At 46.8% G+C, this 14,300-nt stretch overlaps 2 protein-coding genes across 4 annotated transcripts in view; one reads left to right on the plus strand and one right to left on the minus strand.

Annotated features, from left to right (window-relative positions):
- Positions 1–585: 585 nt before the first annotated feature.
- Positions 586–8,471, minus strand: LOC308510115 (uncharacterized protein; the record flags this gene model as incomplete). Its single annotated transcript, XM_081079086.1, has 4 exons — positions 586–801; positions 5,965–6,118; positions 7,135–7,361; positions 8,436–8,471. The coding sequence occupies 4 exons, from the start codon at positions 8,469–8,471 to the stop codon at positions 733–735; spliced, it is 486 nt and encodes a 161-aa protein (XP_080935212.1). The 3' UTR covers positions 586–732.
- The window catches only part of DGKG (diacylglycerol kinase gamma), a 195,608-nt gene continuing 187,901 nt past the window's right edge, over positions 6,594–14,300 (plus strand). For 2 of the 3 annotated variants that reach the window (XM_081063127.1, XM_081063126.1), the window contains exon 1: positions 6,594–6,907. The gene's annotated coding sequence lies outside the window, so the exon portion shown is untranslated. The remainder of the gene's footprint in view (positions 6,908–14,300) is intronic. The other variant, XM_081063128.1, reaches the window with a different exon arrangement.

The following is a 14,300-nucleotide window of genomic DNA, read 5'->3' on the forward strand; positions in this document are numbered from 1 at the left end:
TGTTCCCCAATAAAGTCCTGTTTCCCCTTCCCCAATAAAATCTTTAAAAAAAAATAGTAAAGAACTTGGTACCTCTTGGAAAGGAGCCTCCGCCCTGCATATCCCCACCTTCCAGTACTCCTTTGCAAGTAGCTGCCCCAATTAAACTCTCTGTAGAATGGGATCAGTACCATCCTTTTGTAGAATTAATGTGTGTGTGTGGTGTTAAATACATAAGCGCTTAAAATATGGTATTTGATTATTATATTGCTCTACAACTATTTAGACAATCAAGATAAGACATCAAAACCTGCAGCCAGGCAGCAATAAACCAGTTTTATATAATACAGTTTAATTTGTTCACAATGCTGCAGAATAAAACTTCAAGCAAGCTCAGTGTGGGAGAAGCTCTCTTAGAGGAAGTGGAGCCTGCACAACCAGGCTTCTGGTTTCTAACACCAGCTACAGCGCTTACCGGCTGCGAGACCTTGAGCAGTAACGTCTGTGTCAAGTGATGCTAACTGCTCTCCCCATACGGCTCTGGGCAGGGTGGGCATCCATGTCTGTACAATGCCTGGCATGTGGCAGGTGGCAGGGAGTGGGTGCTCTTGAGAAGGTTTGGAAGTGGGAATAAGCTTCCTCGGTGGTAGACTTTCAGAGCCAACAGTCATGTCCAGCGGCCTTTAAATTCAATCCCATGTTATTGATCCTCTGTACAATATGGATGATTCGAAGATGATTAAGAGATACAGACTACGGAAAGTCAATTGCCGTCCAGGGATAGGGCAGGGCAGTGGGTGTGAAGCAGCCTGGTGTTACGTCCTACAATAAATTATAAACAAATGTCAGTGGGAGTCTAGGAGTGGGTTTAAGAGGTGGCACTAAAGAAAGAACAAGAGAGAGAGAAAAGGCAGCTCATCCAGCCTTGGGAACAGCATGAGTAGGATACAGAGAGGGGTGGGTGAAAGATGTGTTTAGATGATGAAGCCAGTCCTTGAAGAGCTTACAGGACGTGCAAGTGGATGAGTAAGTTGGGACCACTTGGTGGAGGGCCTTGAATGCCACTTCAGGGAATACTGACTTCATTCTAAAGCATAATAACAATAATTCCACTTATTGAGAACTTACTGGATGACTGGCACTGCGCTAAACTTTTTATAAGTATTTCTTTTAACTCCTGAAAAAACCTATGCCTGATAAGTATTACTGTGTCCATTTTATAGAGGAGGCATCTGAGGCCTTGAAGACTTCTTTGTGCTCTGGGGTTTATACTTTCAGAAAGTAATTCTGGCAGCAGCAAACGGGAAGAATGGATGAGTGAAGTGTCCGAACTTAGGGGTTCCCTTAATTTCTAACATAGTGTGACATTTTGCCCCCCAAAATTGGTTAACAAGAGATTAAGAAGTGCCCATATTTCTAAATGTGGACTGATCCTCTCAAAAGTTTTGTTAGTTGGGCAGGCTTGGAAGCACATGGTCATTTATGGAATTAGAACATTTTTCTCCTCCCTGTGGTTCTTCCCAGGGGCCTCCATGAAAACTTCCCCTCCAGGGACAACAGGGAAGAATTCCACAGTAGTGTCTCCTGACCAGGCAGAGCACAAAACAGATCCAGAGTAATGTGAGGGAACCAAAATTAGCCTCTTTACAAGCTCATTAAAGCATAAAGTTTAGCATCCATTGCCCAGAATATAACAGGAAGGCTTCTCTCTTTCTCTTTCTCCCTACTCACTCACACTTCCCTTGCCTCCTGTCAACCATCCCTCTCCTAAGAGGCAATCATCAGAGCAGGATTTTGGATGGGTGTCTGTCTCCTTTACTTTCCTGAGAAATCCACAGCAAGCAATTTGAGTGACACTGCAGAATTCTAGGCAGGGAGCGGATTTGCAGCCTGTTAGTCCTGAAGTCTGCCAGCTTCTTTAAGTTTTCATGTTAAAATATTACTACCCTTAGGAGCATGGAGACAGTTGCTGACTCGAATTGTTGCTTCCTAGAAAGCAGACAAGTGAGTAAGTAATATAATTAGGCTTTTCTTTTTATTTATTTAGTAGACTGACTTAGGGGAACAGACTATCTTTAATAATTATTTTTTTTTTTTGCGTAGTACTTCTAAATATACAAAGTATTTTCACATACACTTCTTCATTTAATCATTACCCACACAGTGCTGCAGGTATTACCATCCCCATTTTGCAGAAGAAGAAACTGAGGCTTAGAGACATAGATAGACCCAGGTCTTCCAACTCCATCTAAATGGTCTGTTCCTCTTCACCTCAGGGCTTATCTTTGTGCTTTCCCCCCAAACTTATTAGTTGGTATTGTGGGCATTTCCCCAGTGTGCCTTGTGGAGGGGGTCCCACCCCGGTGATGGGGCAGTACTTAAAAGTTGTGCAGTTGACAGTACTTAGAGTATCAGAGCCAGAGGGGCTATAGAGACTGTTTCCAACCTCTTTATTTACCATAAGAAAACTGTAGCCACAGAGATGCCGGATCTGCCCACATTTCCAGGGCTGGATCCACAAATCCCATTTGTGGTAAACTATGACCTGGTGCTTCTGTCCCCCTCCCACAGTCTCGCAATCTCTCTCCAGCACAACCTTCACAATCAAAGCAAAGAGGAAAGTTAAGGTCAGGACTTGGCTAGTATCAGATCCCACCCTGTACTTGTTTGATAAAATGAAAATATCCTATATGAAATCATCAAACATGAGGTGGAAGGCAGCTTGGAGAGAATCTAATGTAATCTTTTGGTTTTTGTAGTTGAGAAAAGTGAGTCCCAGAAAGGCAAACTGCGCCCCCTGAGCAGGACTTAAACGCAGATCTCCTGGTGCCCAGTCACCGACCCCATCTCTATGGCCTCAGCTGTGCACAGTATCCCATGCTGTTCACCCAGCTTGTTAGAGACAACCCAACATAAAAATTTCTAGACACAGGTACCTGACACAGGCCTGGCTTCGCCTTGGCAATGGCGATCAGACATCAGCTGTCGGTTTGGATGACGTGTTCCTGGTACAACAGGATGAGGGTGAGCCCCCAATTTTGAAGTCTCAGGGAATGTAAAGTGTTGAGCCAGTTAAACATCCAAAAATGCCCTCTCAGAAGCAAGGGTGACTCACCAGAGTGCGTGAGCTATGACTGGGAATGGCATTAGAGTGGCCATGGGGGCTAAAATCCCATTCTTAGAAGCTTCCAGCTTCCTTGCCTTCAGCCCTTTGCTCATAGCTCTCTTTTCCAATCCAGAGCCAACACACACTTTACCCAGAAGCCCAGACCTCCTCCCGCCCGAAACCTTCCTTGATTGTTCAAGCCCAGAGGAGGTCTTTCCTCTCACATCCCGAGGATCTGCTCTATACAATTTGGCACTTGATTTTATACTGTCTTTTACCACTTCTTCTTAACCATTTTGAGTATTTGTTTTATAGGTACCAGATTGCAATGCTCTGGGGGGAGGAAGTAACCTTCTTCCTCTGTACCTAAAGTGCATCTCAGAATGTCACCAAAGAGCAGAGACATGCTCCTTCTCACAGCTACTCCTCATTTCAAGACTCTTTCCACTTTACCTTGCATTTGCATATACACAAATGCTCAGTAAATCCTCGTTTGTTTCACTGTGGCTTCAGCCTTTTCAAAGACATTGTTCAGCAGCCAGGGCCTCTGTCAGCCCGCAGCAAGCCTCTGTGCAAAGTAGAGAAAAGGTACCCCTTCCTCCAGGCAAATACAGCCATGCCAGGCTGCATGCAGGGCTAGTGGAGGGTGGGCTGGACTTCAGCACTTCACCTGGGTTCTGATTCCTCAGGAGGGCAGCAGCAAGCTCTCCCTGCCACCCCACCACCACCACCACCCCACCACCCCATTCTGGCCAGGAAGGCCTTTCTCGGGAAAGAAGGCATCAGAGTCTTCCCAGCTTGTTTCCCAGTCACTCCTTGTCAAAACCAAACAAAAACAAAAAATGCGCACCTTCGATAACTCCTTCATACTCCGAGCCTGAAGTCTACACCGCTGGCAGGGCACTTGGGGACCTTCCACAGTATGACCTTTCTTTCTTCTATTGAAGATCCAGAACTAGCCATGAGTTGTTCTCCTGTACTATTGCTTCCTCTCAGCGTACAGTACCCTTGTCCTACTGATCTTTGTGTCAGGTTCCTACTCCCCTTTTAAATCCCAGCACAAAAGTACCTGCTCCATGATGCCTTAACCAACATACCTGGTCATCCCATTGCTTCTCCCAACCCCAGCCTTCCCTGCCTTCCTCATTGTTTCAGCCTCTATCACCACCCTTTTCCCACATGTTACTATCTGGTGCCCAGGGGGCAGCTGTCTTTCCACCTTCTGTCCACACAGGCTTATCTGTACTTACCCTGCATCAATCCAGATGTTGAACCTCGCGAGCATCACCCTCAGTTTCCCAAAGGAATCTACTCACAAACAAATTGGGGAAAATATTGCCTTTACAAAGTATTTATTTCATGGGAAGGATAGAAAGCAGGGACTTCATAGCAAGCCCCACCCCCCTTCCTCCCAGCAAAGTATTTACCAATCTTCGCAAACACTCCCGTTCTCTAAATCCTTAATTGGCAACCCTGTTCTGGGAGTTTCTCTCGCATTACTTCTCAGTGTGCTCCCAGCCACGTCTAGTCTGTGCACTCTATTTCTGAGTGTCTTCCCTATCCTCCCATCCAACTGTCTTCCTGTTCTAATAGGCAAAACAACTCAGTGTTGCCCCAACCCCTACCTGCAAGCATGCATCTCCAAATCCATCATGATACTCAGCTAAATAGAGGCGCTCCCTCCATTTTGCCTTCTTTAGAAGGAATCAGGAATAGACAAAGCGAAAATGTTTTCATTTGACAGGGATGTGAGTGTGATTTCCTGCAAGAGGATGTTAAGTTTAGAAGATACAGTGTGTCTTCCACATCTGCCCAACCTAGCACAGTGAAACTATATCCAGTGAGCCTGTGCCAGCCTTTTCCTCTACCAGGGACAGGAACAGTTCTAAGCCCTTTCTGTCTCTCCATTCCTCTTTCTTCCCAAGTAAGGCCCAGGACTAGAGTCAGGGAAAGTGCCTGAACATATTAGTAGCAGCATAATAAATATCACATTGGTGCAAAAGTAATTGCGGTTTTTGTAATTATTTTTAAACTTTTAAACCGCAATTACTTTTGCACCAACAATAGTTGTAAAATGAATGAGTTAGTGAGTGGAAGGCAAACAAGAAAAGATGAAAGAACTTTGAGAGTATCCTCACCAGGATTATTTCAGTCTAGCTGAAAGAAACTTTGAGGACCACCCCAAGGTGATGGAATGAGATGTGGGTAGTGACTGGTAGGATGAAGTGTGAATACAGGGTTCTGGTACTGGCTCTGCCTTCATTGCCATGTGGAACCTTGGGGAAATTTCTGAGTGTCAGTTCCTTATTTGTCCCATCAGCCTGCCTGCAAATGGCCCAGTAAGGACACTGACCATCAGGGTCCTCAGGGCCCTCTGACATTCATGTTTGAGACTTCTTCCCCAAATGCCCAGACACGCAGAGCTCCTTGGCGCCTCTGCCTCTGCAGAAAGCTTTTCTTGGCTGCTGTCCTGACCCAGGGAACTTCACTGCCTGCTGGTAGAAAAGAATTCTCAGCTGTTGGAAACTGGTAAACTCCACATATTTTACAGATGAGAGTCCAAACTCCCGATGAGTCTAAATGTGGTGTGAAATGGACAGAAGTCATCCTGCTGGTGTGACATGCCTGAGACGGTGTCACCACCACCTCTCCCCCATGCAGACATGCGAGTCATGGAAAGAGAACAAGCAACAAATCACTAGTGCCTTGGCCAATGCTGGTCCTCATCCCTTACTGCCCTCCCGCACACCCCAGCGCCTTTTCTGTGCTTGCCTACATTTTGAAAATAAGAAGTGGTCTGTTTGCTGTGCAGGAACAGCCCATAGTCATCTAAGAACAAATGAAAAGAGAATTAACAACCCTCAGTCCGGAGACCTTACCTGGTGATCAGAGCCCAGCTCTAGTGGGCTGCGATGGATGGTCCCTACCACACCTGAGGAGGTGTTTTCAAGTTGAACAGCCAGCCACCAATCCGCTGCCAGAAATATGCCCCTGGACGGGGCCAATGATTTAGAGGCTAGAGACACGGAGTTCCTGGAAAACGGAGAGAACTTGATTTTTTATTTTTACTCTCTCTGATGGGGTCGAGATAGTAAAGCAGCCTAGACATGGTTGAGCTGTGGAAATGCCCAGTGGGTATTTTATTTGTCAAACAGTTGTCCTCCGTCCCCGGAGTCACCTGGCCTCTGTCGCCCTGCGGAGCCCCCCACAGCTACATCCTCTCGGAACCCCTACGCTTCTAATTCCTCCTCCCAAGCCAAAGCCTTGTCCGTGAGAAGTGCCAAAACCATGCCCGCGCCCAAGTGGCACCAAAGGGGCGCAGGTTCCCACTGAGACGATGCGCATTCCTGTGCGTGCGTGTGAGCGCGCGCTCGTTTGTGTGTGGCGCTGGTGTGTGTGTGTGTGTGTGTGTGTGTGTGTGTGTGTGTGTGTGTGTGTGTGCGCGCGCGCGCGCGGGGGGGGGGGCGTGTGGCGGGGGCGGGCTCTGCGCCCGGGGGCCGGGCTCCGCGCTGAGAGTGGCAGCTGGACTTACCCAGCCGCTACCGGCAGGGAGCCGCAGTGCCGCGGTGGCGGGCCTCGGACGAGCACTGCCTGGGAGCAGGCAGAAGACCCCTGGCGCTGCCTAACGCCTGCCCGCCAGACCTCCGCGGCAGCCCCACGGCCCTCCCCGCCCCTAGAGGGCTGCGCGGGCGGGAAGACGCCCCGACGCCGACTTCGGTCCCTTTTCTGGCTCTCGGTTCCTTTTTCCTCCCGAGTAAGGGAATAAGCCGCGAGGAAAGAGCGCTCCGGAGAACCGCGCAACCAAGTGTTGCCTGGTGAGAGGTAAGGCAGTGGCCGGCGCGGCGGAGGTGGCTCGGCTTCGGGGCGCGGGCTGCAGCGACTTGGAAAAGGAGGGCAAAGCGGGAGCCGGTCCCGTGGCCGGGGGAAGGAGCCGAGGCCACTGCGCCCACCCCGAGGGTGCCACCAGCCCCAAAGCCCCCGCAGGAGGAGATCCTCCGCCAGAACGGTGAGAGCACCGGGAGCGGTACGGGTGGGAGGACCCTCCAAACCTCAAAGGTGTGCGGGCGGGAGGCGGCCTTGCTCCAGGCAGTGCGCTGAAGCAACTGGTCACATTTCTCCCCTCTGCACTTACCCTTGGCTCCTGGTATCCAGTTCGCGCTCCGGAGTGCACAAGGGCGCCAAGGAGCGGGGACACTTGTCGTAACGGCTGGCCGCCAAAGCCTGTGACGGTCCCGCAGGGTTCCAGGACTTGGAGGCACTCCGCCAAGCTCCTGGGCTAAGGGAGCCGAAAGGGGAGCTGAAGAGGACACGGACACCTTGACAAATGCTGTACGCTGAGGCAGGGGAGGACGGTCAGCGAGAGACCGTAGAGCTGACTTGTTCAATCTCGGAGTCACAAGGTGTATGTGTGTGTCTTGAGGGGCGCACATCTAGTGTCACCTGTGGGGCTTCGAAAACTCCACTAGCCCATCTCACCCTTCATATTGAGATTTTCTTCCTCTGGAGACGAGAGGACTGGAATTTGCGGAGAGGGCTGCGGAGTTCGAAAGCCCTACAGGTGATTCTTATGCGGCTCCCGCATCCCCGCCATCACTGCAGTGGAAATCAGGGGACCGGAACGAGAAGGCATCTCCCAGACGTGAGCGATCCCGCTGATGAACTCAGAGTGGCGGGCAAGACCCCTCCCCCACCGTCCTCCACCCCTGGAGGCGAGAGGGCCTGCTGCCGCGCGAGGTATTTTGTGACTGCGACGCAGTGGCGCGCGGGAGAGCTCGAACCCGCGGGCGCGCTCGCAGCAGCGCCGGGAGGCTGTCTCCTCTGGCTTCATTAGCATACAATGACCTCGCTCTCGGGAGGAGGGCCTAGGAGGGCTGTTTGTTAGTCTTTCATTTCCGGCGCTTAGGGGACCGCACCTTGGGTCTGCTGGTGTGGACTAGGGGCGGTCAGGGCACAGGGTTGGCAACTGCCCCTCGGTTTCCAATGGGGAGAAGGACTTCGTTATTTCCGTGCGTGCGATTCCTTGTGTAAAATACAGCCCTCGGAGACACTTGCTGCAGCTCTGGGCACCCTCGTTATCAATGAAGGACATTAGGTCGTGGGAGAGGGGAATGTCATCACTGTGTAGAAACACACACACACCTTTGTTCTTTAGGACCCTCTCTTTCCAGGGAAAGGTCCTAACGGAGGGAGGGACTTCGTCGTTTGTCGTGTTAAAAGAGGGCTGTATTTGCCAGAGATTTCATTCCTCATATAAATTATACTCATTAAATAAAGTGGCTGCAATTAAGCTAACTTTCCTCTTGTCCCCCTGTTGTGCCCCTGATCTAAGGCTTTTCTTTGCGCAGCTCACTTCACGTTTCTGTACGTGAAGCGCTATAGGCGTCATTACGGGTATTTTTATGAGGGGCAGCAAATATGTGAGTCTTTCCCACCTTACAATTTTATGTCAGTGTTTGGTTCAGATCAACCAAGACTTGGGGATAAAATGATAAATATCAGAGCATCTTGCAACAGTCTCGGCACAGCACCTTCAACACCTGGTGGAGGGTCCCGCCAGCCCTGTACTCCCAGAGATCCCGGCCCTGCACGTGTGCGACTCTGCAGGGGGTAGAACCCATACTGCAGCAGCTGTACCCTCTCCAGCCCATTTTCAGGGGAGGAGGCTGCCTACCCCCAGCTCCTCCCCTGGAAGGGAAGGGGGAAGAGAGAAGTGCCATTTTTGTGTGGTAAAACTCTTTTGTTAAAAAAAATCTTATTGCATTATGTCATTATGATATACTCTTAGTATAAAATAATTCCTGTTGAAAGCAGAAAATTTGAGAAGTTGAAAAGTGTGCAAAGAATCATACAAAGTATCCGCAATTCAACCACCCAGATTCCCCACTGTTAACATATTAGCTTATTTCCTTCCCATCTATTTTCATGCCTTGAAATCCTACAGTGGATAGACAGCCAACGTTTACTGGGTACTTAAAACATGTACTTTCTGGGTGTTAAGTATTTTATATTGACTGTCATTTAATACCCAGAAGTCTTTCTGAGGCAAGTATTATGTACATATTATCAACCCGGCGAAGTTCAGGTGACTTGCCCAAGTCTCACAGCTAATAAGCGACAGAGCCAGCATTCAAACCCAGGCTGCCTGACTCCTGGGTACTTGCTTAGCCTCTGTAGCTATTTTTTTCCTAATCAGTGTTGTAGCAAGTCTTTCATGAACATCGTTTTAATGGCTGTTTATTATTACACCATTAGTCGTTTAAGTTGTTTCCTGTCTTTAGCAACTCAGACAACTCTGTAGAACATCCCTAGCTGGGCAAAGTCTTTGCTACGCACATTTCCAAATACTTCCTTTGGATAGATTCCCAGAAGTAGAATCACTGGGCCAAATGGCATGAATGTTTTAAGCCTCCTGATATATCTGACAACCTGCTTTTCCGAAAGGCTACACCAATTTACATGTTCATCCAGCAGAGGCAACTCTGCCACAGTCAAAGCAAGTAATCTCTAGGGACTCACTAGACCAGGGCCTCACACAGCCAAGCCAGACCACATGAGCATACCCTTGGCCTCATGGGAGGAGTCACACCTGTCATCCTGCTTTTTACACACAAGTACGATTATGGAAACCATACAAAATAAAGCTATCTGTGTGGTTTTTTTTTTTTAAGATTTTATTGGGGAAGGGGAACAGGACGTTTTATTGGGGAACAGTGTGTACTTCCAGGACTTTTTCCAAGTAAAGTTGTCCTTTCAATCTTGGTTGTGGAGGGTGCCGTTCAGATTCAAGTTGTTGTCCTTTTTTCAGTCTTAGTTGTGGAGGGCGCAGCTTAGCTCCAGGTCCAGTTGCCGTTTTTAGTTGTGGGGACACAGCCCACCGTCCCTTGCGGGAGTCAAACCGGCAACCTTGTGGTTGAGAGCCCACTGGCCCATGTGGGAATCGAACTGGCAGCCTTCAGAGTTAGGAGCATGAAGTTCTAACCACCTGAGCCACCGGTCAGGCCCTGTATCTGTTTTTATGTAAGCATGTGTCAGTTGCAGAATTCTCTGGCTAGACGTCACACATTAACTTTCAACAAATCAAACTACTGTGTAAAATATGTAAATGGGCATCAGATCCCCCTTCTCTGCACAAATAATTAGAACAGCCCTTGCTCCGAGGAATGTGCTTCGCTATCACAGCCAGATGCAGCCAGCCTAACCAATCAGTAATGGCTTCTTCACAGACTGGCCATGTTCACAGAGCTGTTTGTTTACACCAAGTGTCTGAATTCCACAACCAAACCACAGCGGGAGTTCATGTCACATTATGTGTAACAGAGTTCACCAGCCCCCCGCCTCCAAATCACTCATGGTTAGTAACTACTAATAAAACAATAAAAATAAGGTGACACACATCAATAAAAAAAATGTTCTCAGGTGAAGAAAATGTGGCCACAGAAGAGAAATTGAATTAGGTAATACAAAAAAGCCACAAAGGAGAAATTTTCAAAGAAAACAAATTGTCCATAGCTGTGAGTTTTCCCCGGTGCCTCGTAGCCACCTCTGCCACCAGCAGTGGGCTTAGTGGCCCTGGAATATAATCTGTTGTTGTAAATGGAAAAATTATCCATTGAGCCCCCCTATGAGATCTACTTATTCAAGACCGCTCTTGTCTTAAAGTGTCCTTCTGGGAAGCCCTCCCTAACTGCTCATCTGGCTTAGACTTCTCTCTGCTGCACCTGTGGTACCTGTGTGTACACTTACCTCAAATCACTTATCTGTATATCCCCCACTAAACTGTGAGATCCCTGAAGGTACAGCTGGCACTGTACCCCCAGCACCTGAGATAATACTTACGTATGGTAGATAATTAAATGTGATGAATGGAAAGCATAAGAGAAACTTCCAGGTAATATTCTGGGTGCTTTATGTGCATTTCTCTTTTGCTGCAACTTTATTCTGCTCAGACTGGTCAGTCTCAGAAATATAACTGAAATGTGTCTAGAGCTGTGCTGTCTGTTTCCACATGGGACTATTTCCATTTTCATTTAATTCATTAAAACTAAATAAAATTTAAAATTCAGTTCCTCAGTCACACTACTCACAGTGCTTAAATGCCACATATGGCTCTGGCTACCATATTGGAGAATATATACATTTGGAACGTTTCCATCATTGTAGAAAGCTCACCTGGACAGTGCTGGTTAAATTGTAAGCTTGGTGTAGGCAGGGGGTGTGAATTTTCTTTTCCACTGTTAACTCTGCAAACAGCCCGGTGCCTGGCCTGCAGAGGAGGAGAAGCAGAAAGGAAGAGGAGGGTTGGTGGTAGTAAATGTAGTATTAACATTAGCTATACCGTTTGTTGGGCACCTACTTTGTGCCCCACATTGTGCTACTTGTTGTACATGCATTGTCTCACTTAATATTCACATCACTAAGAGCCTGGTATTGACCCTATATCATAAACAAGGAAACTGAGTCTCAGAAAGTTTAAGTAAGTGGTCACAAAGCTAGTGGGAGAGGCTGAGTTTACCTCAGGCCCCTCTGATTTCAAAGCCTATTCTCTTAGGCCTTTTCCTTTCCTACCTCAATATGTGTTATGTGTGGTAATGCAAATATGAATTGCCATCATCTTTGGCTTTCCAGGAAGTTAGAGAAAGGGTACTTTGGAAGCCTTCCCAAGGGAAAGAATTGGTATAATTTGCAAATGTTAATGGCATTTCAAGAGTGAGAAATTTTGCTTACAGGTTCATGAGGGCTCGTGCTTGGATGGGTGAGGTAGGGAGAAAAAAACCCACTTATACTGTGGCCTAACCAGTGGGCCAAAACCTAGGAGAAAAGGCCAGCCAACCCCCGCCATCTCTGCTTCTTCTCAAGGGGGCCTGTCATTAGCTCCAAAGAGAAATACTGGCTTGGTCAGAATCTCCCAGCCAATTAATGGCATAACCTGGCTCCCCACTCCTTTGCCAATGCCCTTTCCATCCTGCCTCACAGGCCATTGGCTCCAGCATCCTCACTATCATTATACTCTTGCCCCAGTTTTCTCTAATTTCTTTATTCTTAATAAATAAAATATAGAATTTCAAGGGAAGCCTAATCACCAAGTAGAGTGAGATTATCACTTTCTTTGTTGTACTTTTCATATTTCTGTGGAAACCCTATAAGGTTGAATTAGAAATCTATACCAGTAAATACCTATTGAGTTTAGTATCAACTGGAAAAAAAAAAAACAAAAAACCTCTTTAAATTTGGTCTTGAACTGTATTGCCTCCATGCTGATATAGATGCTACCTGGGACCCAAATACAAAACCCTTACCTTTATTCCTAATTTTATCTGTTTAATTCAGTCTATCTTGCCAGCTTCCCCAGATATTTCTGGCTTTGATTCTGTTGTCCAGTGTAGTTGTTGTTCCTTCTGGCTGGCCTCCTCTCATCCCCAAATCTGATGAGCATGACCTTTTCAACTAAGTCATCAATAAAAATGATGAGTATTACAGGATTATGAGGCATTCCACTATATGCTCCTGAAAGATAGATATTAATTTAATAACTAAACAGTGCTCTTTTAGAAAATAGATTCAATTTCTTGTACTATCACTCAGTTCATATTTATCTTTTTTAAAAAGATTATTAGGGGGATCTTACCAAAGTTGTTAATAAAGCTCGGATGTTCTTTATCACTGGTGTTTCCCTGATCTGTCTGCCCAATAACATTGTCAAATAAGCAGTTGTGTTAATCTGGCATAGACTACTTTGATGACTTTAGCCCTAAGAGCTCATTCCACATCCTACTCCAGAATGTTTCCTGAGATTATCATCAACCCCTAAAGTTAAGAAATTTTTATAAGTTATTTTTCACATTTTTAAAAATAGAACTGTATTAGCCATGAAAGTGATGGTGGTGGTGGTAGTAATGATGGTGACGATAATGGCAGTAATGAGAGTGGTGGTAGTGGTTGGCGGTGATAGTTGGTGGCAATTGTGGTTGTTGGTGATGGTGGTCGTGGTAGCAGCGGTGGTGGTGGTGGTAATGGTGGTGGTAATGATGGTTGTTGGCAGTGATGGGGTTGTGGTGGTGGTGGTGGTGGTTGGTGATGATGGTAGTGATGGTGACAGGGTAGTGGTGGTGGTGGTGGTGGTGGTGGTTCTCATGGTGATAGGGAGGATGGTGATGGTGTTGGTAGTATGTTGATAGTGGCTTCCTTACTCTGTGATTCTAAAGAGTGGTCTAGTGATCTCAGTTGCATGTTGTCTTAGCACCCTGGGATATTACTCAATCAGACCAAAAGAATTCTATTAATTTGAGGCATACCTACGAGTCTCTAGTATCATTAAAAATAAGACCAGGGAAGGAGCTGAGAGAGCACCTGGTCCCAGGGCCTTCCTCTTCAAAATTAGGAATCTTCCATCTAAAGGGGAAGGGCCCTGCCTGTGGTCACTCAGCCAGGACAGGAACCCAGGTCTCCCACTCTTCCCCTAGTGCATAATTCCTTTTCATCTTCTTTTGTGAAGAAGCCTAAGGCTTTGTTTTCTGCAGAAGTCTTCCGTTTTCTCTTGGAATTAAACTCTGAAGTAATTGATGCCTCAGTGAAAAGTAAAGATTCTTTCCCGACATCGTGATTTAAAAGGAGAAAGGAAGAGGGAGCTTATTTTCCAAATGAGAAATGAAGTCAAAAAGTTTCCATGGCAGGACAGGTATACAAAGAGGAAACGTTCAAGTAAGAAAAGAGCTTTTTAAAGAAAAAAAAAAGACTTTTTTAATAATTAAAATGACAATAATAATAGCCGTCTTTTACACATGTACCACACTTAGAAGATAACAATGTATTCATATCCATGATCTCTCCTGATTCCAATCATAGGTGTGAGGCAAGCAGCATAGCTGCTACTATGCTCATTAGCCTCATTTATGCTACTAGCCTCATTTCACTAGTGTGAGTTTACCAAAGCAAAGGCTGCGATCTAGAAGAATCCACTATGACAAGAAAAAGGATGAGAGACAAAACTCAGTGGCCACACAACAGCTGATAAACCCCAGACCTCACTGCCCAGATATTCATTTGTGCCCATCACTCCCTTCTGTGTGGTCTGCATGGAAAGTTTTCTCCTCACTTAAGGCATAAACAGTGTCATCTACACAGAAAACAATTTTTCACTTTCCTAATGGCTCATCTGGCATGAAAGTTCCAAGTGGCCAGAGGTCAACAAGGCCATTTTGACCCTTAAATCCTGAAA

The sequence above is a fragment of the Rhinolophus hipposideros genome (genome assembly GCF_964194185.1).
Source record: "Rhinolophus hipposideros genome assembly, chromosome: 2".
Lineage (NCBI taxonomy): Eukaryota > Metazoa > Chordata > Mammalia > Chiroptera > Rhinolophidae > Rhinolophus > Rhinolophus hipposideros.